At 42.7% G+C, this 25,085-nt stretch overlaps 1 protein-coding gene across 2 annotated transcripts in view; it reads left to right on the top strand.

The window, feature by feature from the left end:
* Positions 1–25,085, top strand: part of dok6 (docking protein 6) — a 55,894-nt gene that overhangs the window by 12,750 nt on the left and 18,059 nt on the right. For both annotated transcript variants that reach the window (XM_075452490.1, XM_075452489.1), the window contains exons 3-4: positions 16,811–16,918; positions 21,586–21,700. In XM_075452490.1, the coding sequence (XP_075308605.1) occupies positions 16,811–16,918; positions 21,586–21,700 (223 nt within the window). The remainder of the gene's footprint in view (positions 1–16,810; positions 16,919–21,585; positions 21,701–25,085) is intronic.

Raw genomic sequence — 25,085 nt, 5'->3', positions numbered from 1 at the left:
ATCCTGATTTGAGGTGATCGTGGTTGCATAAAGGCCATATTCGACTTCCATGTAAATGTTCGAGAGGAGCGGGAATGAGAATGAGAAGAACCATTTGATGAGAGTTGATACCTTTTTATTGGCATAATCTTGTCGCACCCCTGCTGTCCAATGTTTTTGAACTAGTCATCGCTGTCAAAAATGTCTGTTTGCCTTCTTTTTTTTTGGGACTTCATTTCTATTAAAAAGCTTTTAAATTAAAAACCCTATTCTTTGCTAGGGCTAAGGGGATTATGACATTTTCAACAGGCAACAATTATATTGTTTAATGCAAGCATTTGTTTGACAAAAAGTAATTTCCTTGTCAGCACAGCCTGCCCACAGAGAAAAAAATACTTTATGTATTATGTATAGAAATGCTTTTCTTAATAGTCTCACTTAAGCAAAGGGAACTGATTTGGACTCAATGTCTTTGGTGAAGTTCTAATTAAGTCGAATAAAAGTTAACACGTTTTGCATTCCTATACCTTGGTAAAGCTTTTGTGCAAAACCGTCCTGTCATCTTTGTTCAAGCCCCGCTAAATGACACGATACTGGATAAAAAACTGGTTGAGCCTCAATCCACCTCAATGCAGTGGGCCTGGGTTTCAAACCCAGCCCGGGGCCCTTTGGTGCACTTCATCCCCTTCTCTCTCTGCCCTTCTTCTCCTGCCCTCTCCTCACTGTCAATAAAGGCATGAGAGCAAAACCTTTCAAATAAGTCCTGCTAATAAAGAAACCAAACTAAACACATCACCTCAGTTATACACATTTCAGATGGTTTTCTGGTTCATGTTTGTATTATACATAACATCAACTTATCCCAAGCTCAGAGATTTACCAACTTCTCCTCATATTAGGCTAAATTAAAGCCATGTTTTTTTTTTTTTTGTAAAACTAGTACTTTTAAGATAGATTCACACTACGGGGACACTTTGAGTGTCACTGGGTCGTTGTGGTGTTCACACTGTGCGTGCTTCAGCAGTGGTTGGGAGTTTTGAGTTTGTTCACGCCACTAAAATGATAGGTCGTGGGTGGGGTTGTTATCGTACTCGCGCAGTCACACACGATGCGATATTTCATCCGGCTTCACTTCCCGACTTGTCTGACGGATCTTTATCAAAGAGTTCTATGCTGTCACAAATTTCTTTACTCCTCGTTAACATTGCATGAAACAAATAGCTCCTGGTGATCCAATCTGTTCTGCTCACCTGATCTGTTGAGGAGACCCACCGGTTTCTCCTCACAGCTCCCCATACTTTCCTCACTATGCTCAGTCATTTCTGTTGCATGTTTGTTATTAATCCTTTCTTGATTTTCCCCTGTCATGTCCCAAGACCCCATCTCTTGTGTGCTCATTGTTTTTAACTCCTCACTCACTAACTCCACCTCCAATGACTGCCCGTAACATCAGGCGCCTCTCAAATCTGAACTTTGAAGCGTGCACGCATAGCAGTTGATGACCGTAGATGGAACTCTGATCTGGTCCGAGACTTCCAACGTTTTCCTGTGACATGAAAATCAGGCTTAAAGTCTCGTCGTGTGATCGTGGCTTAAGGGAAAGGCTGTTGCTGTTTATTAATGCTGTCTTAATGCTGTCTTAATGCTGTCTTTCAACCACATTGAGATTTTATTCACTCTGCCTCCTTTCACTGTTCTCTCAGCAGTGACTTTGTCTTGGTAGAGATGCTTAGGAGGTCATTTTCTTTTTGTTGTGGATGGAAAAAAAGATCCATGGATTTCTAATGGGTTTTCACTAAGAGTAACGTCAGATGTATAATTCTAAAAAGGGAAAGTGTTTAGCTTCCCATCGTAGTCCATTTGATTCACATACTTCACCTCTAAAGCCAGACTGCGGCTTCACAGTTCTCTGTACTGTGTGGCTGCAAATGTGCAAATGCTCTGGAGACTCACCTACAACGCAACAGGCCTAGAGGAATCTATCATAGTTCCATTAACACTCAAGCTTCATCCTTCTCTTGCCTTCCTCCCCTCATTAATCAACAGACCGGCCCTCGGGGCTCTACTCTGCGGCCAAGCTCACTTTCAGTGTGTGTCTCTGTGTGTGGGCGTACAGTTTGGGGGCATCGTGTTTGTCTGTATTTGCATACGAGTGTATGCATGGGTGAGTTCATGCATATGTGTGTAAATGACCAGTAACCACAGGGTTTTAATGTCGTTTTTTTTTGTCAGTCCAATAACCAGATGAAAAGTAATACTGTCACAGCTTCCATGAGATGTATTTCCTCAGTCGTCCCACTCAAAGTGCTGCTAGATTCAATTTAGCCCTTACTTGATCTTGAAAATTTGTATCAAATTGTCTCTTTTGAGATGAGTTGTCATCCTTACAAAAAAATCACATTTGCACATACGGTTTCAAAAGGGGCCCGGATATGGTTATTCTTGGGGAGAAAAAAAAGTCTCACCTACCGCTTATGTTTGAATCATGATCTATAATGAGTTCCTCTCCTGTAGTTAGCTTTCATCAGTCTGCTTGCCAAGCACATTCAGTACAGTGTGCAGCCAAAGATAGCTTCAGCTGTGTGTGTTAAGGGGCTCGTCTTTGTGTCTGTGTTCTTAATTTACTCACTGTTGTGCACTGGTAAACATTATTATGGCCTTGTTCAACATATGAAATATTACACCTGATACACATTAAATGGAGGCAAATGGCTTTGTTCAACAACGTGAAATCGCTCATGGTGTCAACCGAGCAAGACCTTTTATGTGACGGAATATGTTAGGTGCTCTTTTATTAATGTCTTGTTAAAAAAGCCTTGACCTCAGAGTCGTGTATAAGTGGAGGAAAAAACAAGCCGTGCATGCCACCCCGTCAGCATGGAAGCTCTGTTTGTTTCTGTTTGTTTGGGGCTTAGTGGCCACTCCACTCCCATCCCCTCCCTCTTCCTTTCTCAGGGGACTTCTTTTAATAGTAAGGAGGTGACAGTTTACCTCTCGCTGAGCGCTGGGGGGGCCACAGTTTGGTACCTGGCCAGCTCGGCATGAAACACTCCAGCTGACTTGCTCACATTGCCTGCAAAAGCTGCCCATGTTTTAAATTTGCTCTCCGTCCTAATGAGCCGAAATGACCTCGAGCGCGGGCCAAGGCAATCTGATCCCCTCGCTATTAAACAGCTTTTAATATTTCCCAAGACTTATTGTTCGGGGGAATGAATTTTGGATAAGGTCTGCCAATGGAAATGGAGCACACAGAGGTAGCCTAAGCTGTGGCACTCCGAACAGATCGTTTAAAGGTCATAACAGACAAAATAATGGCTTCTAAGGGTCATAAAACAATAGAAAACATGAAGTTATGGGACCAATTTTAGAGAGAAAAGTTTAACAGAAGGAAGAAAAGTTGACATGGGGAACTTTTAACCAGCATAAATTAGAAGTGTGGCAGCACGTTAGGGTTTTAGCAAATTTAACAAAAGAAAGTTTGAAGCTCGGAGCAGAGACGGGGGTCAACTTTAACTGCTACCTCCCCTCCCCTCTCGTGTTCCCAGTTGTTTGCTCTCATTTCAGAGAAATGTCTGTCGGGCAAAGTGATAATTGCATTCCTCTATGATTTCATGCTGAGACACAGAGTGACACTGAATCACAGCCTACTTATTCCAAGGGAGCGTGTTCTTTTGGAGGAAATGAGACAAAAACAATATGACAAACTCCATCGGACCCCATTCTTTGACATAAGAGTCCGCATTCCCCTAGCTTGCACACGCACATGTAGATGTATTTGTTTGTCCTCCTTGATTTGCAGACCAAATGAGGCTGAGTCAAGTGAGCTCCAGCAAGCGCCAATCTCTACTTACTGCGTGAGAGGGAATGGCTGCTGCAGACACAGAGCCCACTGCTTTCCCAGCTAACCGTATCAGAGAAGCAGCCCAAATATCATTGAGCGAGCATCTCTTCAGAATTAATCCTTGGGGTAGGGGGGTGGAGGCTTGGGGGCGGGGGGGGGGGGGGGGAGCATTGCACCAGTGCACTAGGATTACTGCTTTTAGGGCTTCTGATGCAATTCAAATATCAAAGTGTCCTGGAAAACACTTGTTTCGTAATACCCCGCTAAACATGCAAATATTTGCCAGAACACTGAACAGCGGCCTTTGTCTCATCTGATTTCACACTCTTCATTGATATGATAATCAAATGGTCAGCTAATGGTAATTGAGCTCGGTGGAGGTAGAGGGTAATTGTGGGGAAGAGGTCCTTTCATCCCTGTGCTTTGTGTTCTCTTTTAAAAATTCGGCTACTTCTAAGGCACAGCCCTCACCTGTTGGCCTAGATGCTAATTCTGCAGGGCTGGAAGCCTCTGGCAACATGTGAGGACCAACAAGCTAAAGTGGAACAGGTTTGCCTACGTTCCACTCAGACCTGAATGGTGTTTTGTGCTTTTTGTGCATTCAGACCAAACCCCTCCTTTTTTTTCTTCTTGTTTTTCTTTTATGGATTTAGTTTGATTTAACATTTTGCCTTGACAGAAGATACAAAGTGTTGGACACTTTATTGTTTCTCCATACATAAAATACCGCTGCGCCGCTTTGTTGCCCTCTTTCCGCCGTGATCTCAGCATGCTCGTCGGTGAGGGCATCCTGCCATAGTCAAATTCCTCTTTGTCTGTGTGTTATTGACTGTGAAAGCTTCAGCCTTGTACATGGATTAAATGGAAATTGCAGTGTGCGTGTGTGCGCAGAGGATTGCTGACTAAAGCTGTAATACATGAAGAGCTTTGGAAGAGGGATGGTTTAAAAAGCAGGCAATTGTCATTATGAGGACTTAAACCACAACTGTCCCGTCGTGAAGATGTTTCACGCACATGCAAGTCCGTACACTGTAGCCCTCCGACCTCAGCGTCAATACAGTCAACAGAGGCTTAAATTTATGATGGAATAACTCAACCACAGAGAAGTAAGCAATGTTATGAAGCTGTATTGATAGATTATGAGATTATGATTAGAGTGCAATCCTTTCCCGTCCTGTAAAATCACCGTTTGATCTACTTGTCTCGATGCCTCGGAGTGGAAGCTGATGGAGCTTAAGACAACACGAGCAATGCGTCACCCTGTTTACAGCCTAACCCCCCCACCCCAAAAACACGCCCCCTCCACTTTTCCTTCATACTTCACTCCTTCAATATGACCCACATCTCCTTCAGAATAATTAAGGTACTATTTTTAGGTGCCATGCTTTGGGGGAGAAAAAAAGAAAAGAAAACGCACTGCCACAGTCGCCGTGATGGCTGCATCTACAACAGCGGGTGACATTTTAACTAATGTTTTCCTGCTCAAGGCTGCACTGCCTGGAATGGGTCAAACATCTCCCCCCATCTCCTCCGCAGTAATAAGAAAGTGTAGATGCACTTTCCCGGAGCTTATTTGCGTGAGAATTGGGAGGGCGTTTACGAGGATGCTCGTGAAGGCTCAGAACGAACCTTTCCAGGCTTGGAAAACCACTGATCTCTACTCTCTACGAGAGATTCCTTAGAGCTGTGCGGCACAAGGTTGTCGTCGTGCTGCAATTTCTGTTTAAAGGCATGATTTATCATAGATCCAAAGGGAGGGCAGCAGCCAGTTGCCTCTATGGCTCTGGCCTTTCAGCTGCTGCTCTCAGTACCAATTTACATCATCATTTTCTCGTAAGCAAACTTTCTTCTTGCTCTCGTTTGTCTTCATTTTCTTCACTTAACCCTTAAGGTCCACGCATAATGTAGGTTAAGTTAACAATCCAAAAAAAGAAAGAAAGAAAGAAAACATGCCTTGTTATGCCATGCCTTCTTCAGCACTACATTTGGTCTTACTGGAGTTTGATGGCGTTGCTCTTTTTGAGTTTCATAGATTGGGTTGCTCGTTTCATGACCAAATTCGACAACGCCGGCTCTAGCAGAGCTTAGCGCACAACGGAATAGATGCCGTGAAAAAGAAAGCACACTTTTGAGAAACCCGATTAGACTTGAGCTCTGTGTGTTGATGGATAAGGAGGGCATGCATGTTTTTAAGGTCGGAATATTGCTGTCCATGCATGGGATTTTCCACCAGCTCTACAAATCTATAAAACCAAGATGACAAGCCAACAATCAAAGATGGGCTGGTTGCTGATTAATACTCTTATCTTTTTAAATTTCAGTTCAGTCTGCTGTTCGAGTGCGTGGTTTTTAATGACTGAGTGATCCTACGGCAAATTGCGGCAGAAATAGTAGAAAATTTAAGAAAATTCTTTAAATCGGGAACATTTACCTCTTATACGTTAGACTTTCATTTTGGTGTTTTAACTCCACCTTCCATCGGCTTCTATGTTGTCGTTCTGAGATGACAAACCCTTCGCTTGTATCTAAAGAATTAGCTAAAACCTGTTGTCCATCATTTTCCGTGGCACATTTTGACTGGCTTCCAGTTTTCAGTTATGAGCACTCCCGTCTGCATATTGGGTGTGTGATGCCACACAGCCACAGCCGAGGCCTGAGCTAATGAAATAAGGGCTGCTAATACTTTGATATTACATTTTGGGACTAGTTTGGCTCATGAATGTTTGATGAGAACGTCCAATCATGCATAGACAGAAGAAAGAGATGAGGAATGGAAGAGGAGAAATTTAGAAGAGACAAATCAGCCTTGAAGAGAAAGTGAGCAGGGGTGTGTGTGTGTGTGTGTGTGTATAGGGGGGGTGATTACTTGCTGCTGAGGTAGCACTGCATTACACATGAGGATTTGAAATGGCCCAGATAAAGTAATCTGTGATTAACTAGGGCGCGGCTCGCTTGCCACCCTGCCAACATCTGTAGTCGGGGGCGAATTACAAAATTATGGGATGTCCAGACATTTTATATGCGGCAGAAAATATATTTGGGCACAGCAGGGGGAAGAAGGTTGGGTGGGACGAGAGCTGCGAAGTCAAAGGTGACAGCCAGCGGCTGGGGAAGAGAGCGACCAAATGAACAAGTGGTTCAATTAAGAAAAACTTCATTTGGTCGTTGCTTTCAACAGAGAATTGTTGAAATTGTGGAAAAGTCTTGGGAGGATTTGTGTGTGTGTGTGTGTGTGTGTGTGTGTGTGTGTGCGCGGGTGGTGGTGCAGGCTGGGGTCGTGGTCGGAGGAGTGATCGCTGCAATGATTGCTGTAACAACTGTCTGATGGGATAACAAATCAAATTATAAAGATGGACACCCCAGCACAGACCCTGCCGCCGTCTGAAATTGATTGCAAGCACCAGGAGCTGATATTGCGGAGTCTGGTCTGTCATAGTCCATCAGGCGTCATTATCACCAAGGGAACTCTAAACCTTATGCAGAGCTGGAAGATGAGGACGACTTCATCCTCTCTACTGCAAGGAAACTGGCAGAAAACACAGACAGAACCACTCTCTGTCAGATGTTTTGCTTTTGAATGAGTTCTTTGGGATTTCAAGGATGTTAATGTTTTTCTGTTCAGAATAATATTAAAAAATGGTAAGCTATTCAACATCCTAATCACTTGCTAAATCCAACCTGTAACTACCTTGATTGAAGGGCTCTTGTGTCTTGCGCTGCCTGTAAGTACAGCAGCAATCATCTTTAAATCATAGTTTGTAGCACATGAATCATGGAGAGGTTACTAACCCTTAATGCATTTGTCCCCTTCGACGAATAGTAAATGGATCTGCGACTTTTAAGTATCATGATTGTGTTTCAATATTCACCAGTTCTCTCATTTGAGCAGACGGCTATTTTTATTCCGCTGTGTGATTAGTCATTAAGCTGAGGCGAGCTGTCATTGGAAATCATTTTCATGTCTTTAGACAGTTCCTCAGCTCGTCCAAATGATGAGGGATTTTGCCTGTGGGGGGAATTGGGCCCATTTTTTTCATTGAGAGCCAAGACAGTTCCTCAATAATGCCCGAAATTTTCACAATGTTCCGTGAAGTGAATGGACTTTGTGTTTGAGGCCACTTACAAAAAAATGACTGTGGCTCTAAAGATGGCTCATTACTTTGTTCCATGAGGTGTCTGAGTTCCTAAATTTGCTACCAGTCCTCTCAGTCATGCTTTTATACTCTCCAGTTCGAGAACCCGAGTTGACCTATATCATAAAGTAAGGTTATTCGATGGACTGATGAGTTCCTGAGTACATTTTGAACAGTTTAAAAGACTACAGTCTGCTTCCAACTATCCTGCGGTGATGTAATCCTTCTTCTGGTCCACTCAGACAACAGTCTTTGTTGTTGTAGTAGAGCCGATGCTGATGAAAGCGTTGCACTTCGCCAAAAAACCCTTGAAATGCCTGTGCTGACGCCTTGTTATGTGTGGGAATAGACACATTCAGAAATATGGTACTTCTGTTAGCTTCACCTAGCTGTTTCCATACAGATGAATGACAACAATTATGACAATTATGGAGACGTGACCACGACTATCATAAAATAATTGCAATTATCTGATTATTGCTCGTGACAGGCCTGGACAGCAGGAGGATATTTCAACAGTTTTGTTGAGCTCTGACGCCTTTATGCCAAGTAGGGTCACCCACTTCTCAGGTAAATTCAAGCTTATTAGATTTGTCATTTGAACAGTACGACACAACACGAGGTCGTCTCAGGGGGACATTGGAATAAGGAAGTGATCAGCTTCATGCATGAATGGTGTGTGGGTCTATGACACTCCCCAGAATTTAAATGAAAAGACAGTAACTGCTTTTAAATGTTCTGTTAAGTAGGGTAGGGATGTGCACTTCAAGTAAAAGTACTATTCAAAATCACTAATTCAAAACGTATTCAGCCAATTTTTCAGCTAACTCTCTGCAGATGGTGCAGTCAGATCATGCCTCATATTGTATTAACTGTGTGCTCTTTTTTTCCATCTCAGCCCAGCGTGATCTACTGTTGTTTTGCTGCTCTTTTTCTCCTCTCTGTTCCATGTATGCAGGTTGTGTGCGTTTCTTTCCACACTGCTCCTCCCCTCCTGAACTGCTTTGTGTTTTCCCTGTTAAACACCTTGAACAACAACTCTGTAACTGCTCAGTGACTAAGTGTACCAAGGCCTGTCACAATTACTACAGAGCTGTGCAATCGCAGTTATTTGAGAAGATCAGAATCATGCCTGTGTAATTGTCCTCATCATCATCCTCATCACCTTCAAACTATCAGAAATGTTGCATAATATTTCATGTTACATTTTCCAGCAACTACACACAAGGTCTACATTCCTTTTGCAGCTTTTTCTTTTTTTGACACATTCACACTTTAGGGTCAGCATCAGACGTTTGGGGGCACACATCTATACATGACATCAGCTTTATCAAGCAACAAAGAGGTGCTTACTAGTGGGCAGGAAGGGGTAGTGATAGCACTAAATCACCCAAACTTTCATTTAAAATACAGGAGTTTGACCTCTGCAGGATGTTATTCTTGCCCCTTTTTCCTGATATCACAGTTTTATCGTGTTATATGTCCAGTTACTGGCATTTTTCCTTTGGTGGCAGAGATAATGGTTCTTTAATATCATCATTTGGTTTTGCCCCCGTCTTCTGTGTTGAACATATCTGCCATGTGCAGTTTTTGTTTGAAAAAGCCTAAAAGGTAAACAGAAATACTATTTTTATACATGTTGTCGTATTTGTTTCCGATATGCGTGTCCCTCATAAGGGTTATGTGTATTATTGAATTACTGGTGCCCTTCTGCTGTCATAAAAACTACCAGAGAAGCACAAAATATAATCAGTTGCAAATATTTTCATGCCAGTAAATGATCAACAATGATTTTACAATCCTTACAGCACCTTGTGGGCCGACATGCCAAATGGCTCCGGAGGAAAAAAAACCCCCAAAAAACCAAAAACACAAATCAAGTAGTCCAGCGACGCACACACAGCAGAGCGGTGGCACACAGTCAGAGGAGAGACACTCGCATGTGAAACGGAGACAAAAAAGAGGACCACAAAGCACCATTAGAGACTCTCCCGTTGACCTGAGGTAAAGCCAGAGTGGAGCAGCTGTTGAACACGGCCGACACAAATACACAGCTGGGTAAAGTGAAGACTAACAGCTGAAGGGGACTTACCTCTGCCGATTGTAACTGGTCGTGTTACTGTTCGCACCAAGTGTTCAGGGCTCCGCATTGATAGCTGCCAGCTTGTTCAGGACAACTATGAGTTATATTTATGCTGCGAGCTTGTTAAAGTGGAAAGTCTCATGCAGTTGTTCGATCTGGCAAATGGAATCGAATGTGATACCAGTAGTATTTTTGCCTTACTTGAAACTATGTTGATGTTGTCCACTGACATCCATAATGCTTTGCACTGAGTCTGTCAACAGATCCCACACTCGTGCTCCTCCTTTCACTCCGTGATACTTGCATCTCAAACACACAGTGCAAAAGAACAAGGATAGTGATATTATTGATATTGTACTAACCATAAAGCTTGATTTTGGTTCCATCCAACAACTTAAATTTGGCCAAATTCCTGTGGGGAAAAAAAAAGCCAGTGAAATTAGGAAGTCGGCTGGGAATACAAGGATCACAGCATTATTTAGGTTAGCTGCTCATCAGGATTCAGATGTTTAAGTTTTTAATCAATTTTGTTTTTTGTGAATTTTGAAAACAAGAAATATACAGAGAAGTGAAAAGATTAAATTATCTGTTATGTAACAAGATTAAAGGCTCAATGGACCTGACGACAAAAAGGTTGTGGCTTAAGGAGTTTCAACACAAGTCAAATTACTCAGGCTGTGGAAGCGAGATCAGCAGGCCAGCACGATGACGTGATCAAAGCTAAAGTTGGTTATTTTCAAGTCAGTTACCAGAATCTGTGCTGTCGAGGATTTGGTCACTTGTTTTCACTGTATTAAACCGCGAGCGTACAACAATGGGGTTTAGGAAGAGGTGTAGTCGAAGGGGTGGAAAAAAAATGGGATTTATTTTCATCAGAACTGTCTCTTTATAATTGCATTGTTTTTTTCAGTTACGGGTGAAGTGGTTTCTGGTGCCAAACAGAGCATTTCTTCACTGTTCTGGCATCAAATGAGTCATGCCAACCCTGCAGAGAGTCTCATTCACATCTGTGTAATTACAATCAGTGTTAAGAGTGTGTCTGAATAAGACCAACCAGCAGCCTGAGAATAGGACTGCATTGACAATGCTTTGACAACTGTGGAACAGGCGAAATTAAGCCTTCTCCATTCATACCCCATAGTTCTTATTATGCAGAAGCTATCTCACTGAGCTTGCTTTTGTGCTGCTATAATTACTTAATCTGAGCACTCCTAGAGTGAATTACTTTGTGTGCAGCAAGCAGGCAGCATTGCTTTGACTCAAGCTCCCAATGGGGAATTGAGGTTGGCTTTAATTTTACTGTTTTAGAATTGCAAACGCAGAACTGGCCACTTTCAAAAGATATTCACATATGTGTGCATTTTTCATCAACACTATCATGGAAATAAACGCTTGTTTGTTCAATTTGCAGTAAGATTTTTATCACCCATTTGTTTCTTTACTTCTTTGAAGCGCCATATGGGTGGTGAAAAGAGGTGTGCCGTGCATTATTTTCCGTTGTTTGCTACTTATAATGGACCCGTGTAACACTTTACTAGACTGGAGACCCATCAAGGCAGACCGATAAGGACCCAGGGATCCACTTTAGTCATTTACTGCAAAGTGCCGAGTTCAACTCAGTGGGCCTTTTTATGAAGTACGCCAGCTGAGTAAACAAATTAATCGTACAGCCGTGGGTTCCCCAACACAACCACGGAGCCCAGGGCCATCATACATCAGACAGAGTGATGGCAACTGTCTCCAGCAGGAAATAGAAAAGATAGGCAACCACAAAGGACCCATTGGTTAATGGCCATCATACTTATTCTAGTTCTCAACTGAGCTCTTCTAGTTCGGTTGGGTTTTTACACCCTGACAATGCATTTGTTGTGGAAGGCTTTGCTTTTGTAAATGCCTTGTCAGTACTATAAGTCGAGTGATAAAATGGAGCTGCCAAACATAATAGGACTATCTTGAGAGCTGTGTGAATGTATTATTGCCGTAAGACAGTGTAACAGATTCAGTATTCTATGTTTAAATGCAGAATAGAATTCTTCTCATGATTTGATCTTGAAGTAGATCTGTACACTGTACAGCAGCCTGGGCTGGTGTCATCCTCAGCAGGTGCTGACTGTGCTCCTGTAATTACCACAGTACAGTGATCTGCAGCACCACAGAGGGCATCTACGTGTGTCTGCACATTACATCATAACGGAGATGGGGAAAAAGAGCGTGTTGAAATCACATTACCTGAGGTTTAAACTAAGTTATAAATGTAAGCTTTTACAGCAGAGTGTGGTTTTGTCCAAAGCTTCCAGGAGTTATTGGCTTATTCTGATCGTTTTAAACACTTAAACTCTAATTTCAGGATTCGGAACATTTGTTTGTAATGCTTGTAGCCTGAAATGCAGTTTTAACTCTGGCGGTGTCGGGACACATTTGCCTTATTAGTGATGAATGTACAAACGCTGCACAGTGGTACTTAGAGAAAAAAATGAATAATTGCACAACTGAATTAAAGTGAAACATTGAGAACTTCAGTTACCAATTAATAGCAAAATATAAATGTAGATAGATCACATATTCCCTCCCTGTTCACATGTTTTGAAGAATTGAATATTTATCTACCACATGCACTTTATTTCCCCTTTTAGCATATGGTGCGAGGCAGATCACAACGGGCACGACAGTAAGATTTAAGATTCAAAACTGCTGGTGTTGGTTCATAAACCTTCTTTGGGAGCAAACCACTTTGTTACAGAATAAAACATCCAAGTCAAGGAGCAAATACATGTTTGGGTTCAGTGAAATGCATGTTGGCTAGCTTGCTAATGGTGTAGCTTTCATGTTAAGCTTAGTTTTAGCCCACAACCCCTGTCAGCAATGAAAAATTAAATATCATATAGCAGCTCAAGCATGGAGACAGCACTGAAAACCCCCCCGAAGTACATTTTCTGTCTGCAAGTGAAGTGAGAACTGATTTGGTTATGTCCTCATGTTTGAATGGTGTGTGCTCAGTGAGGGAAAGGTTATGTCATGTCTGTGCACCAAACAGAACTCAGCAAGATTTTCATCTGGATATGATGACGGCTGGGGGTTTGTAGTCTGGTGCTGCCAGTCCGCTTCAATTAAATCTGATCAAAAGCTGTCCTCTGATGAGGCAGGTTTGCAGAGGTTTGGAGAATTGAAAGTGAAAGTTGCTCGTTCTACTGTCACTTTCAAGCTTAGCAGATAGACATTTGCTCACATGACGCACAATGATCAGCTCAGACACTCCCTGATAATAAAGATTAAAATAATGGCAAATATTAATAAAGGAAGTGGCCAGTCCGGGGGGGGCGGCTGTTGGCACTAATTGACAAATATAACATATGTTTGACACCCTTTTTTAAGCAAGGATCACATATCTATGTGCATGAATTATGAATCTTAATAAATCATCCATTCGGATTTATATATCATTCAGTTTTTTCTGTGATTATGAAACAATAAAGCCTGACTGACTTCTCTTCTACACACACACCCACAGAACTTTTTTGTCCAGTCTGTGTGTCATCGCAGCTTCACACAGTGGCGCAGGGATGAGCAGCTTTTGATCACCATACTGACGGGACACTTTGCGGTGGAAAACGCCGATAACTTAAACCATTCACATGTTTCCGAGTGCTGTGACTCATCAAAGTCACCTCTTATAGCCCTGAGGCTCTTTAAAGAAGACCGTATGAAGCCGACTTATAGGTTCATTGTTTTCTGTTAGGTGTTGTACTCAAGTATCTGGCTTGCTTTGATGTGAACAGAAGAACATTTCTGGGCCACCCTTTGTCACCTCCCCCCGGAACACCCAGATTTAGCTACCGTTTCTTTAAGGACCCTTCCGAAAAGGCCCCGATGGCTCAGAGTGGTCAGCTGATTGCGCAAAATGGCAGCGAGGCAGCTTGTTGATCCAAGTGGGAGATGTGACAGACTATAAACTATGAAGGCATTATACCAAAATGCAGATGGTGATCTGAATAAGTTGATCAATAAGAACCACTCAACTCCTTCTGCTGTGGGCTTTTTAACTTTACAGATCTTTAACATGCACAAAACATCCCATAATGCAAAATATCCCTTAATGCACTGAAGGACAGGAAACTATGTCCCCTTTAATGCAGCAATCACAAGGTCTGAATGGGACACAATTTGGCCATCAAATAAAACAGGGAATATTTTTGAGCTGCTGCTGACCAAAACAAAAGCCCAGTTTACTCAAATCGCACGATCATCGGTCATAAACGTATAACTTCTGTCACGAGAGGCGAAAAGCGGACTCAAATAAAGGTTACACAGGAGGATAGAACTTACCGAACAAAAGAAACGGGATACAAAAGACTGTCTGACAAGGAAAAGGCGACTGAGAGGCAACAGAAAAGCGACTACATACATATATATACAATGTGGAATGGTCCGCCTGGTAACAACTGAAACCCAGGAGTAAATGTACAGAGGGAGTAAATCACAATTGAACGACAGGTGAAACAATCGGTAATGAAAACCAGGTGTGACAGGGAAAGGAATTAAAACGCTACAGAGTAAACACGTGGGGAAACGTCAGAAAATAAAACGATAAGTGATGAGACACGAATGAACTACAAAACAAATCCCACGATCATGACAACTTCATTGAAAGATGGGATTTAAATGAGATAAACAGCCAAACTATAGTTGCTTAGATTTGTGACTAATGCGACACAATAGCCCCTTTCACACTGAGATCCGCTACCTTAGCGGGTCCAAATTGCCACTTCGTCCCGCGTCGAGCAATGTGAAAGCTTGCCGTATTAGGTGACCCGTGTCGCCTGAAGCCGAGTTCAGGGGGTATTGCCTAGTGGCAGGGCGTCACACGAAACACATAAAATGCTGGGCGTGTACAATGACGTAGGCACAAGCCATGCGTCGGAGGTAGGGTTAAATACACCTGTCTGCATCAAATTTTTCAAACCAACGATGGCGGGACACCTTGAGGACTCGTTTTTGCAATTGTATATGCAGTTCATGGAGATGTTATTTTACGGGGTGTGGATGGTCACAACGTGGGATGCCGCCGAAGAACATATGCGGAGAATACAAGAGCACTATAATCTCCAAGTTGAGGAAATCGCCCTCTGCCACTCCTACCGTTGTGGTCATTAACCGCATGGAACTTTTTCCTCATGTCTTTCAGTTTGTTGGTCACCTGCGTCTTGCTGCGTGGGAAACCGCGCTCTCCCATCTTTCTCGCCAGCCCTTCCAGCAGAGGTCCATCTTTCACCGTCCCCGACATGTGGCGGTAAATAACGTCCTCTGCTCGGAGGCTGAGGAGCTCGCGGACCTCCTTATCTCCCCAGTTGGCCATCTTCAAAAATGTCTTGAAGTAAAACAGAGTAAAACTTGTCCTCACCTGTCGCTGTTGTTCTGAATCAGCTGTCCATTCTGTCTTTTAAACTCCTCACGTCACGTGACGCCACGTCCAACCCGCGTCAATTGCTTTCACATCAAACTCGGCTTGGCAAAAAGACTAGGGTCCGACGCGGGTCGAATGGCGAGTCGAGTTGACACGCCAGCCCGGGTCGTCAGTAGCCCCTTTCACACTGCGACCCGCTACCTTAGCGGGTCCAAATTGCACCTTCGACCCGCGTCGAGCAATGTGAACGCTTGGCGTGTTGGTGACCCGTGTCGCCTGAAGCCGAGTTCAGGGGGCGTTGCCTAGTGGCAGAGCGTCACACGAAACACATAAAATGCTGGGCGTGTACAATGACGTAGGCACAAGCCATGCGTCGGAGGTAGGGTTAAATACACCTTGAGGACTCGTTTTTGCAATTGTATATGCAGTTCATGAAGATGTTATGTTACGGGGTGTGGATGGTTACAACGTGGGATGCCGCCGAAGAACATATGCGGAGAATACAAGAGCACTATAGTCCCCGAAATGTGGCGGTAAATAACGTCCTCTGCTCGGAGGCTGAGGAGCTCGCGGACCTCCTTGTCTCCCCAGTTGGCCATATTAAAAAAATGTCTCGAACTTGATGTAGGCTAAAACAGAGTAAAACTTGTCCTCACCTGTCGCTGTTGTTCTGAATCAGCTGTCCATTCTGTCTTTTAAACTCCTCACGTCACGCCACGCCCACGTCCGACCCGCGTCGATTGCGTTCACACCAAACTCGGCTCGGCAAAAAGACTAGGGTCCGATGCGGGTCGAAAGGCGAGTTGACACGCCAGCCCGGGTCGTCAGTGAGAACGCAACAGCGGACACGCTAAATTCGCGGATTAAACGCGGGTTATTCCTCAGTGTGAAAGGGGCTAATGATTCCAATATCCAGTGTCTTCTGGTGGTGCATTAACTTTCTAATGGAATGCCGTTCCTTAGAAAATCCCTTTGAATTTGGTTGGTATAAATCCAGGATGATCTGTTTTTTTTTTTGTTAGTGCTTTCCAATATTAGGCTACATGAAAGAGCCATTAGGCCAGTCTTTATTTCAATCAGTGGAAAAGCTGCTTTTATTTATGCGATTTTCCTTGACGTTTGAAAATTTGGGCTGTGATGGATTTGAAAAGTTAGTGCTGTGTTTGAATTCTTTTGTTAGCCTCATCTGTTATCTGTTGGCGTAACAGGAGTTGATTTTTATTCCTTTCTTTTTTTTTTTCCATGTGAGACGGAGCTCTGAAATTGTTTTATTGCTGAGTTCAGTCTCTGTGTACGTTCGCCTGCCGTTTCCCATTATATATTGCTGCTAGCTGTGCCTCTGTAACGGTGTTGCCATCATTTTCTGTTGTCAGATCTTCAGGAGATGTTGGCTGGTGTTCAAGAAGGCCTCCAGTAAGGGACCTCGACGGCTAGAAAAGTACCCAGATGAGAAAGCTGCCTACTTCAGGAGCTTCCACAAGGTAAGGAACTGTGATAGATTCATCATAAATGTTGTTACTCTTTCACTCTATAATCTATTTAATCTGGTCTTTACTATGTCATAAGATTATTGGTACAACCCCAGATGACATATTATCCATGATTTATTTAGCAAAACCCGGGCCAAAAAATGTCAAAGCAGCATCCAAAAACTATGTACACTCTTATTGCTTCTACAGGAGTTTAAAAGGTAAGTGGCAGCCTGGTGCTTTTATGCAAAAGCACTTGATTCGTCAACCTTGCTTCATCTGCAAGTGTACGCACCTCCATAAAAGCAGAGGTTTTTGGCCGAAACCGATCTTGTGCATTCAGGTGCGTATTAACACAATGCAAATATGGGAGAAAAAAACATCAGCAATGATCTTGGACAAGCAAATGTTGCTGCACATCAATCTTTCAAAGGTTAGAAGGTCATTTTAAAACAATTTGTTGAGTACATCATTCTACAGTAAGAAAGATTATTTGCAAGTGGAAAACATTAAAGACAGTTGCCGATCTTCCCAGGAGTGGAGGTGTTCAGAGAAACCGCTGACACCCCGAGCTACATCTCAGACTCCACAGGCCTCAGTTAGTTTGTGTCAAACCGGACACCATCTGTGTGACGGCCCAGTTAAAGTCCACACCTCAGCCTGACTGAAATGCTGTGATGCACGGACAAATGTCTGCAGAACCTACTACTGTTTAAAACTTGTTTTGATCTGAAGTTGTATTTTTCCAATTTTAACATCTGTTTAAAGACGAGATGATTTTTTTTTTTATTATGTCCTGATGCTCAAAACCTTAGAACTGAAAGAAGGTTTTATTTTCTTTTTCTCCTAACTGTACATGCTTTTCTTGACTGAGCTCAATGTCATTTCGTAATACATTGAATTAAGGAATTGATCTTACTGATTTGGAAAAACACCTTGACCTTTTTGTCTAATGCCCCCAATAGACAGTCATCCCCGTTTGATGTCACTTATGTCTCTGGTTGTAGCCAGTAGCGTATATGCGGTGTCCTGAGAAGGACCTTGAAAGTTTGTTTCTCCCCTCTTTGTCCTCTCAAATACCAAAAAGGGACTAAACCTGGTGTGTCGTTCCTAAGGCAGCTGATTCTGGTGGAGTCTAAAAGCTTCTGACATCGACATGCAGAGCACAATTACCAGGGAACAGCCAAGGCTTTCATTTTGCAATTTGGCCAACTGATGGAATTAATTTGCTTTGGCTGATAAAATCTGACGCCACCAAAAATGAAAAGCCATGAATTGCATTTTGGCCCAATAAAAATGCTCTTTTCCATATACAGAAACAAAGTCTCCAGTACTGCTGTTTTGAATTGATTTTTTTCAAAAGGCTTTTGTGCATTTCTACTATGAGTTCTGCAAAATGACTGCTAATTACTTGAGAATTAGTTCCTCACAGGGTGTTTCCCCCCCCCCTTGCATTAAAAAGAGAGAACACCAACCTCGTTTTCGTCTCTGTATAAAAAATTATGTCCATTGGACATAAACAATGGGGTTAAGGATCTATCAAAGCAAGGTTTGCGAGTTTATCTTGTCCTCTAGGGCCGTTTTCTTTCTCGTTGGAAAGCTATAACCCTGGGCATAATATCTCTCTCCCCGCCTCCTAAGCCCTTTGAAATACTCCAATTATGGCTCATTATCCCGGTGAGTGGAGATGATGTTAAAGGAGTTGCACCGTGAACAATGTTTTATCGTAATGAGAGGAGATAACAGCAGATAATAGAGGACTGTGACATAAGGTTTCTTACGAGGCTGTAGCTTGAGGGACAATTTAGTACTCTTTCTGCTGCCGTGTGGTTATAAAGCAGGTGAGGGGAGTTTTCGTCTCCAGTGAAGTTTTTTATCTATTTTCCTCTATTTCCCCCGTAATTGATGAAAGCACAAGCTAGGCAGATGTTTTGATCCATTTTGTTAGCGCCCCATGCTGCCATTGTATCAGTCGTGTATTTTGAATGAAGCATCTCTCTGCCTACTACATCATGCTGTCACATGTGGCTGTAACCTCCCCCTCCCAGAGGCATCTCATACACCCGGCGCTGGAGTGAGCGATGGGTGCGCACATGCACCAGTGCACCTGGTAATGCTTTGCCACAAAGATCAAGAAAGGTCCCGTCTGAGGGCTTCATTCAACGCTGCAGTGCTTTGGAATGGGGGGGAAATAGGCTGCACTGGGGGCTGATTTACACAATCAACACAAAGGGGATTGGCTTTCTCTTTTCCCTCGGTTTCTTTTGTCTTTCTCCATTTCTTCCTTTTCTCACCCATGTTTTGTCTGTCCCCTTGTGCAGCTTTTTTTCTGTCTGAGGAGCACTGGTCCACACAGTGAAACAGTCACTGCATATTTTAGAAGTATTTTTAGCTCTCTGAAAAGTTGTTGCTCTGCGAGCTTAATATCTCGAACACTCCTGAGCTCCTGACAGTGGCAGCTAAGGTGGAAAGATGGAGCTGCACTTGAATACCTACATACAGATTGTGCACACGTTGGAGGAAATAACCAGGTAAAGAAGGCTCGGTCAGTTTGAGCCACATATTGGTTGGTCTACCACTTTGGTCGAGAGTGAACATTCTCTAACAACATGAGACACATCTTCCTTTTAGAGGATGAACTAAACCGATTGTGAATAGATGGATGTTTGGTTTTTTTTGGGCTATGACAAGACCGGGTCTCACACTGATTTACATTGTGGCAGTATTTCACATGTTGGAATTACATGCAGGCGCAACATAAACAAAGAGGTAGTAAAGAATAACAAAAATCAACATTCCTACAGAAGTAGGAGCCCAAGTGATACAAACGTAGGACCTTCTCCAGACTGTTTTTCTCATCCCATTTAGGGACAAAATTTTGAGACACAGTTGACATCTTTTCCCTTTGGTTAGATTAAGGGAAGGGGTTCTTTTTTTGTTTTATAGTCTCTTACAGACAGCAAAACTACTTTAAGATTACAGAAAAAATTCTGACCTCACTAGAGAAACAACAAAAGTTGTCAAATAATGACTGTAGTGCTCAATTTTTGCCATCATGTGACTGAATTGTATGTTAAGTGGGGGAGTATTCCTCATCCTTGTGATTTGGACAATGGAGGCAACACATCACCTGCCACTGTGTTATAGATTAAGAGGTTGCAATTCTTTTTGTGCATTGCTGTGTCAAAAGTCTAAGCTAGCTCTTTACAAGGTGGGTACATGCAGCTTTAAGCAGCTTGTATAACATTTAATTATCTCTGTCTACTTCTGGAACTCAGGATATTTTAGATCAGAGGTTTTTAAAGGGAGAGGGGAGCCTCCCTAGGGGGGGGCTCCAAACTGTTTCAGGGGAGCCTCACTGAACAGAGATGAGAAAATATTACATCAGTTAACAAAAGAATAACTGGAGGTTTTTTACGGTGCAGGGTTGAAGGGCTCAGATGCATTAGTTTTGGGGGGAAAAAATCTTTTCCTAAAATCAGAAACAAATGAATACTGCCAGAAAGTCCCTTCACCTGCTTAACATCTGCATTGATACTGGGAGCATGTGAAATAGCTAGCGGTAGCATTTTGTACAGGCTAAATGAGCTGCTAGCATGGTTGGAGACACAGGTCGATTTTCATGGAATCTTTTTGAATGAACATGACATGAAGATGAAAAGTACAGACAATGTGGAATAGGGCTCATCACATTCGATCATACATGAGGTTAACTTCCTGTCAGTTATATGTATGAATTTCCTGTATGAGGAGACACACACATTACTCTTTTATATAAAAATGCTTAGATACTATCTATAAGGCGGATATGAAAGAACAAATGAAAATAATCTGCTTTCGATCAATATTGCTGCCTCCATTTTTTTTAATCATTTTTTATTTTTATGTTTACGATGTTGAAACACTACAATCCCCCCACCGCCCCGTGTTGAGCACACAGTGTTTAAAACTTGATGCCATGTCATCAAACAAAGACATCTGTAGTTCACATATGGCGTGTGTATTATAAGGACTGCTCTTTTAACCTTTTACAGTCAAACTTTACTGTACGGGCAGTGAGCCCAGCTAATTCATTCCTAACAGTCTGGCAAAGGGCCCACAGTTAGCACACAATGGACTGCAATAATGTAATGGGCCTTATCTGCAAGGGAGAGTGAACAGAGAGGAGGCTGTTGAACAAAATGGCCTGTAAATGCCGGTGATATTCAATTAAATGTAATCTCTTTTTTTTTTTTTTAAATTCACGATCAGACTCCTGGTGAAGTGATTTAGACGCATATGATTGCTCTCCTCCCTATTGACTGGAGGAGTAGTTTCGAGAAGACGCACAACAATAGATGTGTGAGCTGCAGTTCACATTAATTCATGAGGGTGCTTTTAAAGTCAATAACATCCCTGTACCTGCATGTTACATGTTACACTTCAGCAGATGATTGAAAAAGCTGGCATTATTATGATTATTATGATTTGGTTGAAACAGCGTTTTTTTGTTTTTTTTCATCCCTTTAGATCTCTTCCTTTTTCGGTTTTACTTTGCTGCTCTTTATCAGCCTCTAACTGCTATTGCACTTTCAGCAAAGCTGTGCAAGATGGCAATAAAGCCTCACTGCCTCCGTTGCTGCGGGTGGCTGTGTTCACTCATGCTAATGTGCTGCTGCCCCTCTCTCCTTCCTCTTTAGATCACCGAGCTCCATAACGTCAAGAACATTACCCGGATGCCGCGGGAGACAAAAAAGCACGCCGTCGCGATCATCTTCTGCGACGACACGTCCAAGACTTTTGCTTGTGAATCAGGTGAGGGCCCCTTTTCCCCCCCGTGCAAAATTCTAATGACTTTGTTAAGGTCTTGCTACTCTAGAGCCAGGGAAGGAGAAGAGCATTTATTTAGCCTCTGAAGACGTGCATTTCTGCTCGAGACGTGGTTTTGGAAAAGTTCGGACGGAAGTGAAGAGGTGAAGGAGGCGGAGGAGAATTGGAGTTGAGCCAAGTGATGCTCATTTGCTGCTATATTAAGAAGAGGGAGCATGTGTTGCGAAATATTGATTTTCATTGTGTAGGTATGAAAACTGATATTGGGCATAATTTGCGGTGTGTTTCGACCCAATTATGGAGTGTGACAATAGAAATTGCTTCTTATACGTGGATAGGAAGCCAAAGAGGCACATGTTGGTTGTCTTTAAGTGTAGCTAGATGTGAAGGGCTAGACAAGGTGGATCCACCTTAATTTACTTCTGTTACCAAACAAGAACATCTTCTAATCCTTCTGGAAATTATTGATAAGGTGAAGTCCTTTCCTTTACTCTCTTTCCCATAATCACTCACCCTTGGCACATTGTGCTCATGTGAGCTATGGATGTTTTCATCCTCCTGTGTCCACTGACCTCCTTTTACAGTGATCATAAATAACATTATCATATTTAGGATATTGGATATCTGTGCAAATCAAATGTGTGTGAAGCTTTGCTGTCAGCATGTGGTGTGACCTTGCGGAGAAGCAATAACTGCAGCTGGACTGCAGCTAGTTAGTGTTGACCAGAGCTGCACATCAGCTTTGAGCATTTTTAAGCTCATTCCTCTGTGGAGAACAGCTTCAACTCTGGGATGTTGGAGAGTTTCCTTGTATGATCTTCCCACATTGGTCCTTCAACTACTTTTCTGTTGGATCAAGGTCAGGACATTTACTTGGCTTTCTATGTTCATCTTGTGCATCCGGTGGTTCTCTCCGGGTACTCCTGCTTCCTTCCACAGTCCATAAACGCACATGTTAGGTTAACTGGTGACTCTAGATTAAACCTAGTAGTGACTGTGAGTGTCCATGGTTGTTTATCTCCTATGTCTCTGTGTTGATCCTGTGATGGACTGGCTACCTCACCAGGATGATGGCCCACCTCTCGCCCAGTGGGTGAGATTTTTCAATGAAATCATCTGGGAATATGTGTTGCTTCTCTTGCTAGTCATGTGCTGTTCCGAGGAGGCCGTCTTGGGCTTTTGGCTTGGGATTAAGGATGTTCACCTGCTCTCACAAACGGGCTGGAGGCTGGAGACTATCCCAGTTTCCATTGGATGAGAGCCGGGATACAACCTGGACAGGTCTTGATAGATTCTTCTTCTTTAAATAAAACCGATCCTGCAGTCGTACCTGACCTTCGTCACATTGCCTGAAAACACCTGGCTATTGAGCTGTTAGAGGTAGAGCTAGAGGTCCGGATACTTTTGTCCGTCACAGACACATTATGTTGGATTGTTTTCCTCAACAAATAAATCAATCCTCAACAATAATTATTTTTGTATATTAAGTTGGCTTCTCTCCTTTTCCTGTTAGGATTTGAGTGAACACTTTACAATGTTTTAGCTCACGTTCATGCAGGGATATATAAAATCCCAGACTACACAAACTTTTAAGCACCACTAGAAGTCGAAAAGGGAAATTTGCAGATCCCTATTTTTTTCACGGCTTTTGAACACATTTCATGATTTACCTGAAATAATAAAAACGTATTGCAGAGCCGATTGTGCCAGCTGGCTCAGGTTGGACGGGGACTCACCTACATAAGATTCTAATTTGGCACGCTGCCTTTCCACTGCAGTGCAGCGTCAATGGGAGTGCGGATTTGGAAAACTGGACCCAGCAACTGTAAAACAATCAGTTACACTTATTTTGAAGGCTCTCATTCAAATATGCACTAATAACCTGAAGTTTGGCCAGTTTTCCGAGAGACCAAGAAAAAAAAAAAAGAAGCATTTAGAACATATGAAAATCACCTGATATTTCCTTTTTTTTTTACTGCATCTGTCAAATATGCACATCAGAAAAAGATGAGAATGTGACCTCTTTAAATTCCACACAAGACTCGGGTACGACAGAAATAAACATATTCATATTGCATTCATCAGTATAATGCTGCGGAAACAGTAAAGACCCTCTCCTGACTTGATTCTCACCTACACTTGACTGCTATTTCATCTTTCTTTTTACCTTTTCGGTGCGCTCTCGCACACTCGTTAATACAAAAGGCCGGTCCGCACTCTTCTTTCACAAACCGACACACAAACAAACGCGCGCACAGAGGCTTCATCCGACTGTATTTCTTCATGCAAGGCACGTAGAGTTGTCAGGGTGCCTCTGTGCCGATGAAGTGTTTGTTTAGCTGATTTTCCACTCAGTGGCCTTAAAATGTGTGGGAGTTTAGAAGCACTTAAAGGCCATAGCAAGCCCAATCAAGGGGAGGCATGAGGAAAAGGACGAATTGCAGAGCAGCTTCATTTCTGCTTCCTGTGAAGTGCTTTGGGTAGCAGCAGACCTTCCATTAACTCAATCTTTCCCATTTACTTTTGTCAGCTGATCTGACAGAGAGGTTGTTTAAAACTATTCAGTCGTCATAGTGACGACGCGTCCATCCACATGTTGCACAAGCTTGTGAAGAGTTATGGTTAAAAGGCCCTGAAAGATGGTTGCTTTCCCTCACTTGCTCAAGTGTCTCTGTGCACATGAGTGACCATAGTTACATGTTCCAGAATTCCCCGGGGCAAGGGAGCTTAACAGAGATAAACAACTTGGGTGTTTGCCTCATTTCGCACTCGAGTGACTTCTCACCAAAAGCCCAAAGAGGACCGTTTCAAATTTTCCTTCTTCATGTGTGTCTAAGCAGGAAGAAAACACAGTTTTTTAGAAAAAAAACAGACTGCCACACAGACTTCTAGACTGATTCCTGAAGTCCTTTTTCTCCATTTTTCTCCTATAAAGACTTACTTCTTGTACAGAGAGCTCAGTAAGGAGATACAAGTTTTTGATGTCTGTCCATCATTTACAGAATGTACTACGTAAGTCACAACAAAACTCTGATTTTAAATATTTCCTCCCAACACAATATAGAGTCTTGCCACACTGAAGCACTGGCCAATAAAGTAATGATTTATTATTTGTGGGTTATTTCAAACAACTGTTTGGTTCATTTACTGTGGGCTTACATTAATTTAGTCAGTCTTTATCCATGCCTGCTTAATCCTATTCCGGATCGCTGGGGTGCTGGAGCTTATTTTAGCTGCCATTGGACTAGAAGCGCAGGGTATTCTATCACAGGGCAAAGATGAACAACAGCTCACACTCAGGACTCACTTTTTCGAGTCACCACGTAACCTAACCTTAAATGTACGTGCTTGGACTGCGGGAGGACGCCGG

Source organism: Odontesthes bonariensis, chromosome 20 (genome assembly GCF_027942865.1).
Source record: "Odontesthes bonariensis isolate fOdoBon6 chromosome 20, fOdoBon6.hap1, whole genome shotgun sequence".
Classification (NCBI taxonomy): Eukaryota; Metazoa; Chordata; class Actinopteri; order Atheriniformes; family Atherinopsidae; genus Odontesthes; species Odontesthes bonariensis.
This window is presented reverse-complemented; position numbering and strand designations above follow the sequence as displayed.